At 42.6% G+C, this 11,776-nt stretch overlaps 1 protein-coding gene across 1 annotated transcript; it reads left to right on the top strand.

The window, feature by feature from the left end:
• The first annotated feature begins 243 nt into the window (after positions 1-243).
• Positions 244-10,766, top strand: LOC103363719 (transmembrane protein 79-like). The gene is made up of 5 exons (XM_008290578.1): positions 244-342; positions 1,265-1,979; positions 4,511-4,705; positions 4,814-5,036; positions 9,335-10,766. Exons 2-5 carry the CDS (start codon positions 1,349-1,351, stop codon positions 9,528-9,530), a joined length of 1,245 nt encoding a protein of 414 aa, XP_008288800.1. The 5' UTR covers positions 244-342; positions 1,265-1,348; the 3' UTR covers positions 9,531-10,766.
• Positions 10,767-11,776: the final 1,010 nt, after the last annotated feature.

Genomic DNA, 11,776 nt, shown 5'->3' with positions numbered 1-11,776 from the left:
ATTCCCTGCTGCTTACTTTTTGTATTTATTTCATTAAAACATCAAAAAGCGGCTCAAATTGCCGCATTTTCTCCTCAATTTACCAGAGCCGCGTTCCAATATGGCGGTGGGTGAAAGAACTACAACGACGTAATGACGTCAGGTGGGCGGCGTGCGCGCTGACGCTTTCTGTCACACCGGCGGAGTGATACGTCGCGTGTTTCCTCCTGTTGGCTCGAACACCTGGTTTCACCTGACAGACAACTTCTCGCTTCACCTGAGGAAAAATAAAAAGCAGCTGCTTTTACACCGAGTTTCGGGTTGTTTCGGTTTTTTTCGGTGATGAGACCCGATTAAAAACAGGTACGTGAAGCGGGAATATTTATTAGTTCTGTCTCTCTGTTAAAGTATGACAACCGAGAAGACACAGATTAGCTGAACAGGTTTTTCGCCTAAACTTGAGCAAACATTCCTGACGGCTCTGTAGCAGGCCTCGGTAGCCACACAGGGCTGGAAAAAGTCTAAATGCGTCACAATAACCTCCTTATAAACAGTAACCTGCTTCAAATCAGATAAACAATAGTTAAAACTGTGTCTGCAGCAGCTACCTCACAGATTTTTTTTGTATTGTTTGTGTAGCATTTAGTAGCTTAGATTCAGGATTTACTGTCTTATATGATTGTAACCTAAATCTCTTGAGGTTTTTCAAACTAAATATGTCATTTTTAAACTTATAAGGATGTTTCTGGGGTGTTATGATGAAACTTTATCACAATATTTTGATTTTCTTTAGCCCAGCTGTATTGTTAGTTAATAACACTAATCATTTTTCAGCTTCAGAATGCATTGTTTTATATTGTAATATGTCATTTGGCTTCCTTTTTTGCCCCACAGTGGGGATATAAGGAGAAAAGGTCATATTACATAAACATAATCTCCTTCAAATAACAAGATTTAAAGCGAATATGCTCAAAAAGTTTACAATTCACCCTCTGAATAAGCTGAGATATTTGTTTTGACATCTGGGAATCATATCCTCACCATTCATGCATATTTACTGCAATTTTTAAATGTACTTTTTCATACAAAACACAGCTGCAGAAAGTCAAACAGGCTGTATTCACCGTGTTGGTCTGTGCGGGGGCAGGACAAGCCACACACAGGGAAACACACCCATGATAAACAGTGAACTTTGATTTTTTTGTGTGTGTGTGTGTGAAGCAGAACGAGAAGCAGAGTGTTGTTTTCAAACATAGCTCTGACATTTTTCGTCTCTTCCTCACAGGGGAATCCACCAATGAGGTGTACGATGACTTCTGGCCGCCGCTAACCATCACACTCGCACAGAATTTAATTTAAACACTCGACAATGTCTGGCCTGGGTGGTTTGATTACTGATAAAGGGGAGGAGGTGGCTGCTGGTCCTGCTGCTGAGCCACAAGTAGAGGAAAGAAGCGAGGAGGAGGAGGAGGAGGAAGTGACCAGCTCTGCTCATCTGGAGCCGAGTACTTTGCCATGGCCGGGAGACAAAAACAAGACGCCCCTGTTGGACCATGATGATGGAGTCTGGTCGGATAAAGCGGCTTCAGAACCCGAAGAGAGGGACACGGGGATCAGCGGGGGCAGCCAGGATCTGTCTGAGGAGCAGAGCCAGCCGGAGAGCGACGTAAAGAGTAAAGCCAAGTGGAGGGAGAGCATGCCCGAGGGTGAGAGGTGGAGGGACGATGAGATCGAGGTGCAGCGGGATGACAAAGGGGACGGCTCACTCGCAGACGACGAAGAGGAGGAGGAGGAGGAAGAAGAAGAGGAGTCCAAGTGGGTCCCGGAGAAAGCCTCTCTGGGTATCACTCCTCATGTCATGATCGTGTGTCAGTCCGGCAAAGAGGTTCCCGTGGAGAGGAGGCACTTCGTGGAGAAGGACGAAGACATGGAGCCGCAGATGGAGCCCGAGCCTGCTGTGCAGTATTACCCAGAGTGGGTCGAGCAGGACGACAAGACCTGTAAGTGTCCGACACAACCCGCATTTGTTAAGAGTATTAATCAAATGGTGTCCTCCTGTTAACGGTGAAGTGTAGGAGCAACGTCTAAGAGCCACTGTTGCTCATTGTTTTAACAAGTCCCTACAGTTAACTGTCTTGTTTTGCAAATAAACATGTTATTGTACTTTGTGGGAAATCTGAAAACTAATAGTTATTGTGACACATGAATAAAACAAAAGCAGACGTTCAGGAGAAGTTCAGGTGCATGAGAAAAATCATATAATAATGAGACTTCTGTATCGATAAGAACATTAGAAAATTTATTTCCTTACTTACTCGTCTCATTAACGTCTGTTGGGACACTACGGTTAGGGTTAGATGATGCACGGTTGCTTCGCAGTTCCATTTATCCCTATCGAGGCCATCATCAGGGGTTAGCCTCCAATCCACCAGGTCCTCTGACACCAGCTCCTCCCATGTTTTCCTGGGTCCCCCCCCTCTTTCTTTTTCCGGCGACATCCAAGACTTTGTTGGAGTTAAGATGTTACGGCTGGATGCCCTTCCTAACGCCAACCCCCAACCTGGAGGACCAGGGGATCACTCCTAGTCTGATCCCTACCTTTTGACCTGTTCAGCATGGGTGACCCTACCAGGAGTACCAGGACTCCAGCCGACCATAACCTTAACCCTATTTGTGTGGCACATTTTACACACAGCATAAAAGATTCAGATTTAAATAAAAAGAGTAGCAAAAATACAAGATAAAAAATGAAATAGATCCAAGTAGAGACGACCTTAGTCGATGTACAGACAAGTATAAACCAGAATTAATACGTGAAAGTGGCACATTTAAAAAAACAAAACAGGAAGTAGTGGATAAACAACAGTCTTTAGTGCGGCATACAACAAAGATACACCGAAAATTATTGCAAAAAAATCAAATCAGTGCTAGCTTAAGTGTTATTGGTTACAAAAAACAAAACAAAAAGACATCAGTCAGCTCATAGGAGAGCGTCAGCAGCAGTGAACTGGACTGAATCTGATGCACAGGAGCTGCAATTAAAAGTTGTTTGTGACGGTATGTAGTGTGCAACATCATAAACAAAACATGTCAGGCGTACGTCTTTGGATATTAAGCCCATTGTTGCACATAATAGGTTTGAAGAGCCTTGACGATGACTATAATTGATGATAATTGTTTAAAAATGCACTTTGCGATTCCATTTATAGATATCATAAATTCCAGACTATTGAGCGATATAAGCCACACCCACTAACTTTAAAAAGAAAACAAGTTTTGTACATATACAGGCTGCAGGTGTCCATGTTGTAACATGAGATATTTAAACAGGAAGGTTTTTTAAAATTTTAATTAAATACATTCCCGAACAGTGCCTGTAACACGGCTGGTTAAGAAAATAAAAGCCACAGCAGCCTACCAGGAAAAGTCATTGATCGCTATCTTCATCTTCCTCCTGCGCACTAAAACCACTAAAGTCGTCTTCTTCAGCCTCAGAATTACTTCGTCACACACTTCCTCAGTCTCTCTGTCGTTGTCGTTCTCAACGTCACTTTGGTCTCGAGGCATACTGGTAAAAATCCATAAATTAGCCGCATCATTGTTTAAGCTGCAGCGTTCAAAGCGTGTGGAAAAAGTAGTGGCTCATAGTCCAGAAATTACGGTAATTAACATAAATCGTATGACTACACGATGCATAAATGCTCGGTTTGCAATTCAATTTCGAATGTACCTGCTTGTGTAATATAGGGCTGCAACTAATGATTATTTGTATTGCAGACTGATCTGGGAAATTGTTGTCTTGATTAATCAATTAGTTTGGACTTTAAAATGTCAGAAAATGTTGAAAAATGTCAGTTAGTGTTTTCCAAAACTCAAGATCTCATCCTAGATGAAGGAAACCAGCAGATATTTACATTTAGGAGCCTGTAATAAGAGATTTTAGACTTCTTTTGCTGTTGTGAAATAAAATAGTACATTTAATGTTGCTTGGCTGCTGGACAGTAACTTTTTAAAAAGCTGTTAAATCAAATTAAGGTCATATTAAGCAAGATTATAAACAAAATGCTCCTAAAGTACTTGTGATTTTAAATCAAAAGAGGCAAATCATTTCTCTTTTAACAAACAACTCACCCTGCTTTGGTTTTTATGTAATTTGCAGCCAGAGAGTTTAACATTTTTTTAAGTGGATTTTTAGTTTTGAAAATACAAGTGATGAGTAACCGAGTGATGATTATTTAATCACATGTTTGCTCAAATCCTGGCACCTACTTGTTGTGTTTCCTGAAGCACATTTTCACTCACTGACATGGCCAGTGGCTCTTCACTCCGCCTGGCAGTGCCACACTCTGATCTCTCCTTATTCACATATAATTACATATAATTACGCCTCGAGCTGAATCATGCTGTGACTTCAGGTCATGTTTTTTTCTCTGTCACCTTGTTTGTCCCGAGTTTGAGTTCTAGACTTTGATTTTCCACGCTCGGTTCATGAGAATTGTTTTAAGGTGTTTGATGTGATTTTGTCCCTCAGACCTGTGCGACCATCTGTGCAGTGAGAAGCTGAGGCTGGTTTTAGCCACGCTAGCTGCAGCGCTCCTCTTCCCTCTCCTGGTCTGGGGAGGTTACGCCCTCCTTCCGTTCGAATCGCCGCTGCTGGAGAGCGCCCCCCTCAGGGTGGTGTACACACTGCGCTGCTCATTCTTCGCCATCATCCCCATCCTGCTCGGTGAGACCTCAGCGTGTTCGCGTTTGTCGTGCGCTCAAACATTTCTCAGATCTAAAACAAATAAGCAAAATTCAAACCACTCAGGCGATAATGAATGTTGTGTTGCAGGTGTGGTGGTGCAGGGCATCGCTCGGCTGCGTTTCAGCGTCCTGAAGCCCCTCTACCAGAATAAGCTGGTGGACAGAGACGTGGCGGTGCACTGGCACTACGTCAACGAGTCGCTGGCACTCTTCCTCTTCTTTTTCCTACAACTGGCTGTGATGGCGACTTACATCAGCCAGGACCTGCTCAAACTGGTGCCGCTGCTCACCATCATATTTGTGTTCGGCAGGTACGTGTGCTCGTTGTTGACAACATGTTCAGGATCTAAAGCAGGTAAAGAGGCATCAGGGTGTGTGCTTAAAGCAAGTTTAACATGCCCAGGATGTCTGTGAAGATTCTCAGTCGTCCAGGTCATGGTTATTCTGGTAGAATAATTGTAGCAACTGGACTTGCTTGAGTTCCTTGAAGACGTTCCCCCTTTCATCCAAGAGGCTTCATCAGTTCTGACTGACTAGTTGGGAGTTCCAGATACTGATATCCTTAAGGAGCCATTAACACCTGAGTTTTAACAACAAACCCCCAATTGAAACTCAGTGTTCATGGCTCCTTAAGGGTATAAGTCTGAACTGATGAAGCCTCTTGGATGAGAGGTGGAACGTCTTCAAGGAACTCAAGCAAGTCCAGTTGCTGCGATTAATCTACGAGAGCATACCCAGGATATGTTTTTGTTATCTGGCTTCACTAAACCTAGCAAACATAGTCGGGCTAAGTGAAGCTGGTGATCAACTCGTTAAGTCAACCAGAGGGCTATGAGCATTTTCATATAAAAGAGGGACTGATGACCAAATGTGATCAGGTGTAGAGCTGCATGCTCCACACAAGAAGAATCTGTTTTCATTAGAAATGTCTTGCACTCGGACGCCGTTATAGCTCACCTGGTTGAGCTGGCGTCCCATGTATAGAGGCTGTAGTCCCCGATGTGGAGGTCATGAGTTTGAGTCCTGCTCATGGCGCTTTGCTGCAAGTCATTCCCCCACTTTCCTGTCTCTGTTCTATCTAATAAAGCCAAAAAAGGCCAAAAAATATCTTTAAAAAAGCACTCAAGAAGCGTGATTGGGGCAGACAACTGGAATTTTAACTGATCAGTATTGACATACAGCCAATCCTCTGTTTACATCTATTGTCACAGAGAGCTGTGGTTAAAAGCTGCACAACCAGCCGTCAGCTGTAGGAATACCAGGATAGTTTATTCTAGCTTCATTTCTTCGTCTCTGTCTCAGAGCTCCTTTACTGATTGGGGCATCCCTCACTTTAATCCCAAACCCACACGAGGAGTTTAAAAATAAATCAAACACAGCCACCACTGCCAAAGTCATGAGGGAGAGCTGGCAAACACTGGCAACTGTGTAAATTGATAAGTTAACGGGCTTATCAATATCACCGCCTCATTACTAAAGCATGATAAGGTGGACCTGAAATCACAATGTGTGCAGGCTGCTGAGACGTGTCTTATCCCAGATTCAAGTTAATTATTATGCAACACGGGACTGTGCAAATAAATTACAGAAACCGTCCCTTTAGGTTTCTCACGGAAAAGGCTAAACGAAAAAATGATCAAGTAATGAAAAACGTACTTTCAAGGGACTGTCTGAGGGATGAGTTCATTCCTGCAGCATGTTCAGCTGTAAGCCTGCTGTTGTTCAATTGGTTTTGGGAGCAAATAAAGAACAAATAAAAAGACATAATTCACACCTGTTAGTAGGCTTACTGCTATCTTATGTCAACAAGTAAGGTGTTGGTGTTTTCACCAGTTTCTGTTTTAAGATAAATTGCTCTACAAAGAAGAATAATCTGCACACTGAGCTCCTCGGAACCAGGAATAGTGGTGCTACTGACTGATCAGTAGAGCTTTTAATGTGTCTTGATCTGTTATCTTGAAGGTTAGGTGTGCAGCACAAGTTAGCATAAAGACGTACACGGTAAGAAGTGGGGTACTGTTGTCGTCCTAAAACCCAGAGTGACCTCTAGTAACCTCACTAACCCTTCAACATGCCTCTGATGTGTGACAGTGGATCTGAACATTATTCTACTTTGCTATCACAAATCGAGCCAAACACGTTATATTACATAGAACATATTTAAAGCTGTAAAATATTGACTTAAAGCATAAAAACATAAGCAGCTTTAGGACCAAATGTGAAACCCCTGAGTGATTCAAGGACAAATACAAGAAGGAAAATCAACACAAACATGTTCACACTTGAAGCCATTATTAATCCAACACCGCAAACAAATGTCTGTGTCTATAAACAAGGCTTTAGTGAGTGCGTTTAAAAAACCCAACAACCTCAAACGTGATCTTATTTCCACATCTCCACCAGTGAATTCTAAAGGTTTTTAATCGCTACCACAATGACTTCAGTGTTTGGTTTGACTCCAGAGGTATGAAGGAAATGAGCTGTGCACCTTTTGGATTGTGTCAATATTTGCGTAGGTTGTGAAGTTATGACTGCGTGTCCAGAGCAGATAGATGTCTTCACTACAATCGAGTCACTGTTGGTGCAGCGTTGTCGTCTGCAGAGCTACACGCTGCCTTCAGTTACATGAAGGAGTGAAGTTAATGAGTCAGGTTACATTTTTCCTTGTCGAACTGCAAAGAAAACAAAAAAAAAAGCAACCTCTGGACGGAATACACTTTGTTCAGTCAGCGTGACTAAACCTCACGCTGCCAGACGAGTCAACCACGTGTTATCAGGACTGATTAAAACATGTCCCCACACTAAGCATATTATCTGAATAATGAAGGTGAATGTTTAACTCATTTCGCAACACATTCCTTCCTCTTGTAACTTTGATCTGCTGGATTTGGCCTGCACGCTGCTGGATGGTTAAAACAGTCGTTCATACGCCTCATAAGCTGGTTGAACTTGTCTCATCACTCGTTCGGCTACATGTCCAGTTAAAAGTCGCTCTTTTATTTGCACGTTTGCAGAGTTAAGCATCAAAGGAACATATTTGGAGTAGGAGGAGGAAAAGGTGCAGGACAGAACCGTTTAGTTGATCGTTTGCATCATTAGTTTGATAAAAAGCGTCCTGAGGACTTCAGGACAGACCCAGGGTGACACCAGGTTTCTATGAACTTCATTTCTGAGCTTCATTTAGATTTCTGGGTGGTCCACCGTGTACCGTGTTAGTAAAAGAATATAAAAATGTCCAGGCTCTGTATCTATCTGCTGTGTGTTGGAAACCCCCTCTGGAGGCTCCGTGTTGCCTGTTATCTGTGGCTTTATGAAGCCGCTCTACGCTGTGATGGTCCTGCTGTGCAGAGATGAGAGAGACCAGCACTGAACTCTTCTCTTTAACTCTTTATCATATAATTTTCTTTAATTTTTTTTAAACCCAATGCAACAACATCCCCACTGGAGGGATTGTCTGAAAACGAGCGCCTTTATCCCAGTTCGCTTCTGCCCCAAACCTTCAACTCTCTGGATTTTTCACTCTAAGGAGCAACTTTAAATGATTTTGGTTTCAACGTGATCAACAGTACGTCTTAAATACGATTGTTGAGACCCCGTTTCAGAACCTTTTTACTCCAGATTCATTCTGGAATCATAATTAATAACTCATTTGAATTATTTACACTCTGAAATGATGCCTCTTTCAGCTGAGTAACTCTATTAAACTGAAATCCATCCTCTGTCTCCGTGACCTGAAGGCTTCTGCTGCATTTATCTCCTCCAGGTCAGATCACTGTAACTCTCTGGACCTGGAACTGGTACCAAATAAACAGAAAGCATCACACCTGTACAAGCACCTCTGCACCAGTCGCCTGTTAAACACACAACTGGTGTTCAGGTTGTCTTATTACGAAGCCACCTGGGTACATTTCAGAACGTCTTTGCTTTACTTCGAGGCCTCTTAGAGCCTCAGAACCGCTGCTTTATGCTGTGATGGGACGGATCAAGCCTTAGCAATAGTAGCTCCAAAACTCCTTTCAATCCAGTTTATCTCCTCTGTAGATACTTTCAAGAAAAACCTGAAGACGTGCTTGTTTTCGGCTGTTCTTAATGGTCTTATTATTTCATATTCACTTGTATTTTAGTTGCTGCTTGAGTATTTTATTCTGTTGTGTTTGTTTTACTAATTAATTTTTGTCCTGTCTTTTGCACATAATTTGGTTGCTTCCTGTCTGACAACATCAGGTTGTTTTAAACGTGCTATGTAAAAGCATTGTATTTGATTTGAATATATTTTCTATTTTTTTCTGTGCCAACAATACTTCTATCTGGTGACTAACAGCGAGGCCTTGGAGCTCCGTTACTGAGACTCGGCATCAGTTAGAATCAGTGCAGGATCTGAAAGAATCACGATGAGAGAGAATTAGGACAAGCTTTTTATATTTAAAAAAAAAAAAAGAAATCTATGAAGTGATTAATGCAGCTTTGAGTCATCAAGCTCTTGATAGAAGAACTGATGAAAGGCCTGGAGGAGCTAAGCCGTCTCATGTGGGAGTGGGCTGATATGTGTAGTGATCAGATGTGGTTATTTATCCAGCTGGTTGTAAACGTGCCTCTCGTTGTCCTGCAGGCTCATCTACTGGCTCTGCCTCTCTCTGGGCAGCAGCATCCGGGGCCTCGGCTTCGGCTTCTCCTTCCTCCCCATCCTGGCCATGCTGGCCGTCAACCTCTACTTTGTCTGCTCGTCGGTGGGACAGGGGTCGGTCTTCGACGTGGCGTCGCCCACGACGGCTCCACCTCCCAGACTGAAGAACTGGTGGGGCTGAAGAGGCGGTGAGGAGCTGGGAGACAGAACCACTGCAGAGACACAACATCACTCACAACCCGCTCGGCTCTCTCTGCGTCCTCTAAAGTTGTAACCCTCAAGGTTTCAGTCCCGGTTGGTTTGGCGACACCTGCAGTTACCATGGTAACAGCGAGCCCGTTTTTTTTTACTCCAGCGAACACTCCTCGACTTCAGGAGACACAACAGAGGAGCGGCTGGTGTGTCTGTTTACAGAGCAGCCAGTTTAATGAAGAAGCCAATCAGTCGGCTTAACCTGATTCAACCAAAAACTTACAATAATCTGCAAATGAAAACGTTTTGTTTACACATTTATGCCAACCACAGTGACGAATATGTTGTTTTATATTTGGAATAACTAAATCCAGCTCTTGTCTGAAGAGCAGCTGAGTGAAACCTAAACAGTGAGACTGCCTCCGATGAAATAAAATCACTGGATTGTATACTGACGTCTCCCTAAATGTTTCTCTGGGAACGACTAGCGACGAAAACGAGGACATTTCTGCGTGTAAATATATCGACCATCAGAAACGAGGTCTGATTTCATTGAAATCTTTCCAACTGTTCGATGTTTTCTTCCTTCTTGTGGGTGAAGCTTGAATCTTACACAAAACTGTTCACCTGGTAGTTTGAGATAAAGTCTAAAAAGTTTACGTAAAGTTCTTATCTGCTCGCAAATCAAAACTACAGCGATTTCACAGCATGTTTACTAATTTTGTCCCGTTTATCTTCCGTTAGACACTTTCAAACAGCCTCTAACTCATTTCTGTTTGGAGCTGATGACGTTTGAGGCCAAAGAGTTTATGATCCAGTGTTTGGATGTGATGCAGCAAATCAAGCGAAATATTTAAAAAAAAAAACATTAAAGCCTGAACAAGCTCCTAATATTTAAGGGTGATATTAGATTTTTTTTTTTTTTACATTAGCATCAAGTTGTTTTTATGAATTCTATGATTTTTTTTATTTCGTCTGTGCCTCTGATAATCGTTCAACTTTATATTTATAACTGAGACTGTTTAATGCATCTTTGTTTTATTGATCAAAGGCTTTTCTTTGTTTATAGCGCCGTCGACTGCTTTGCTATTTTTGGATGGTCTCTCTTCTTTCTGTTGAAGGAACTTTGTGTTTTTTTCAGTCTGTGAATGACGAGTATTTAAAGTAAGTATGATCAATATTTGGGGCCTTGAATGAACTCAATAAAGCTTCACTATGAAACATCCGACCGACTGATCATTCCGATGACTGAGGGACGGATGTGAATATCTGTGATGCTTTTCATTGACTTCCTGTCCAGCAAAGAGGGTTTAGAGATTAAAAAAATAAAAAATCAAGTCACAAGTTATAACCGTGGGTCTTGTGAGGTCATTCAAAACCTGGAAAAATGCAGCAATTCACCTGCACAGACAGAAGGAAGCTGAACAACAGCCGGTGCATCAGTTTAACAGTAAAGTCTTGTGATTCTCAAACTTCTTCTGTCATCAAAAAGTTTACGGCTCTCCGACCGCGTGTAAACCGATTTAATACGCATCAATCTTTAACTGTACTCGGGAGGAGCAGCTTTAATTACTTCTCATATTTCTACTCACCTGTAATCACAGACTGTTGGAGCTGCTTGTCCAGTGCTGCTTTTATCAAACGCTTCCTGAGATGTCGGCGTTCCAACGCGGCCTCGAAGTTCAACACGCGAACAAACGTGCTGAAAGTGGGTCGACGTGCAGTTTAAGAATAAAATGTCTCAGAAGGCGTTCAATACATCGAGAGAGAGATAGCAATTTAAATATTCATAGTGTGGAGATGGCTGAGTCGAAGGCTTCTGCTCATCTGACAGAATAACCCTAAAGTGAGGTGACATGAAACGATAGCTGTAGATCTGTCCTGAGATGGATAATCCAAAAAACTAAAACAAAATCAAATCAAATCAAATGGCCACTGAGGCACATGGGGGATAAATTTACACAGTGAAACTAAGTCCATTGTCCAGGCAGAAATATAAAGTTTCTTTGATTGCAAGCAAACGAACAATGGCTCCTGCCGTCTCTCTTGCCCTGTTAAAAACCCATGAGCCCTCCTGGGTGCCTGCTCACCTGTACCAGCCTACCCACATATGTAGATCCACCCAGTGCCCCAGCTACCCATCCATCCATCCATCCATCATCTATCTTCACTAGGGTCATGGGGGGCTGGAGTCTATCCCAGCTGACTCAGGGTGAAGGCAGGTTCACCTGGACA

The sequence above is a fragment of the Stegastes partitus genome, unplaced genomic scaffold, assembly GCF_000690725.1.
Source record: "Stegastes partitus isolate 25-593 unplaced genomic scaffold, Stegastes_partitus-1.0.2 Scaffold684, whole genome shotgun sequence".
NCBI classification, from domain to species: domain Eukaryota; kingdom Metazoa; phylum Chordata; class Actinopteri; family Pomacentridae; genus Stegastes; species Stegastes partitus.
This window is presented reverse-complemented; position numbering and strand designations above follow the sequence as displayed.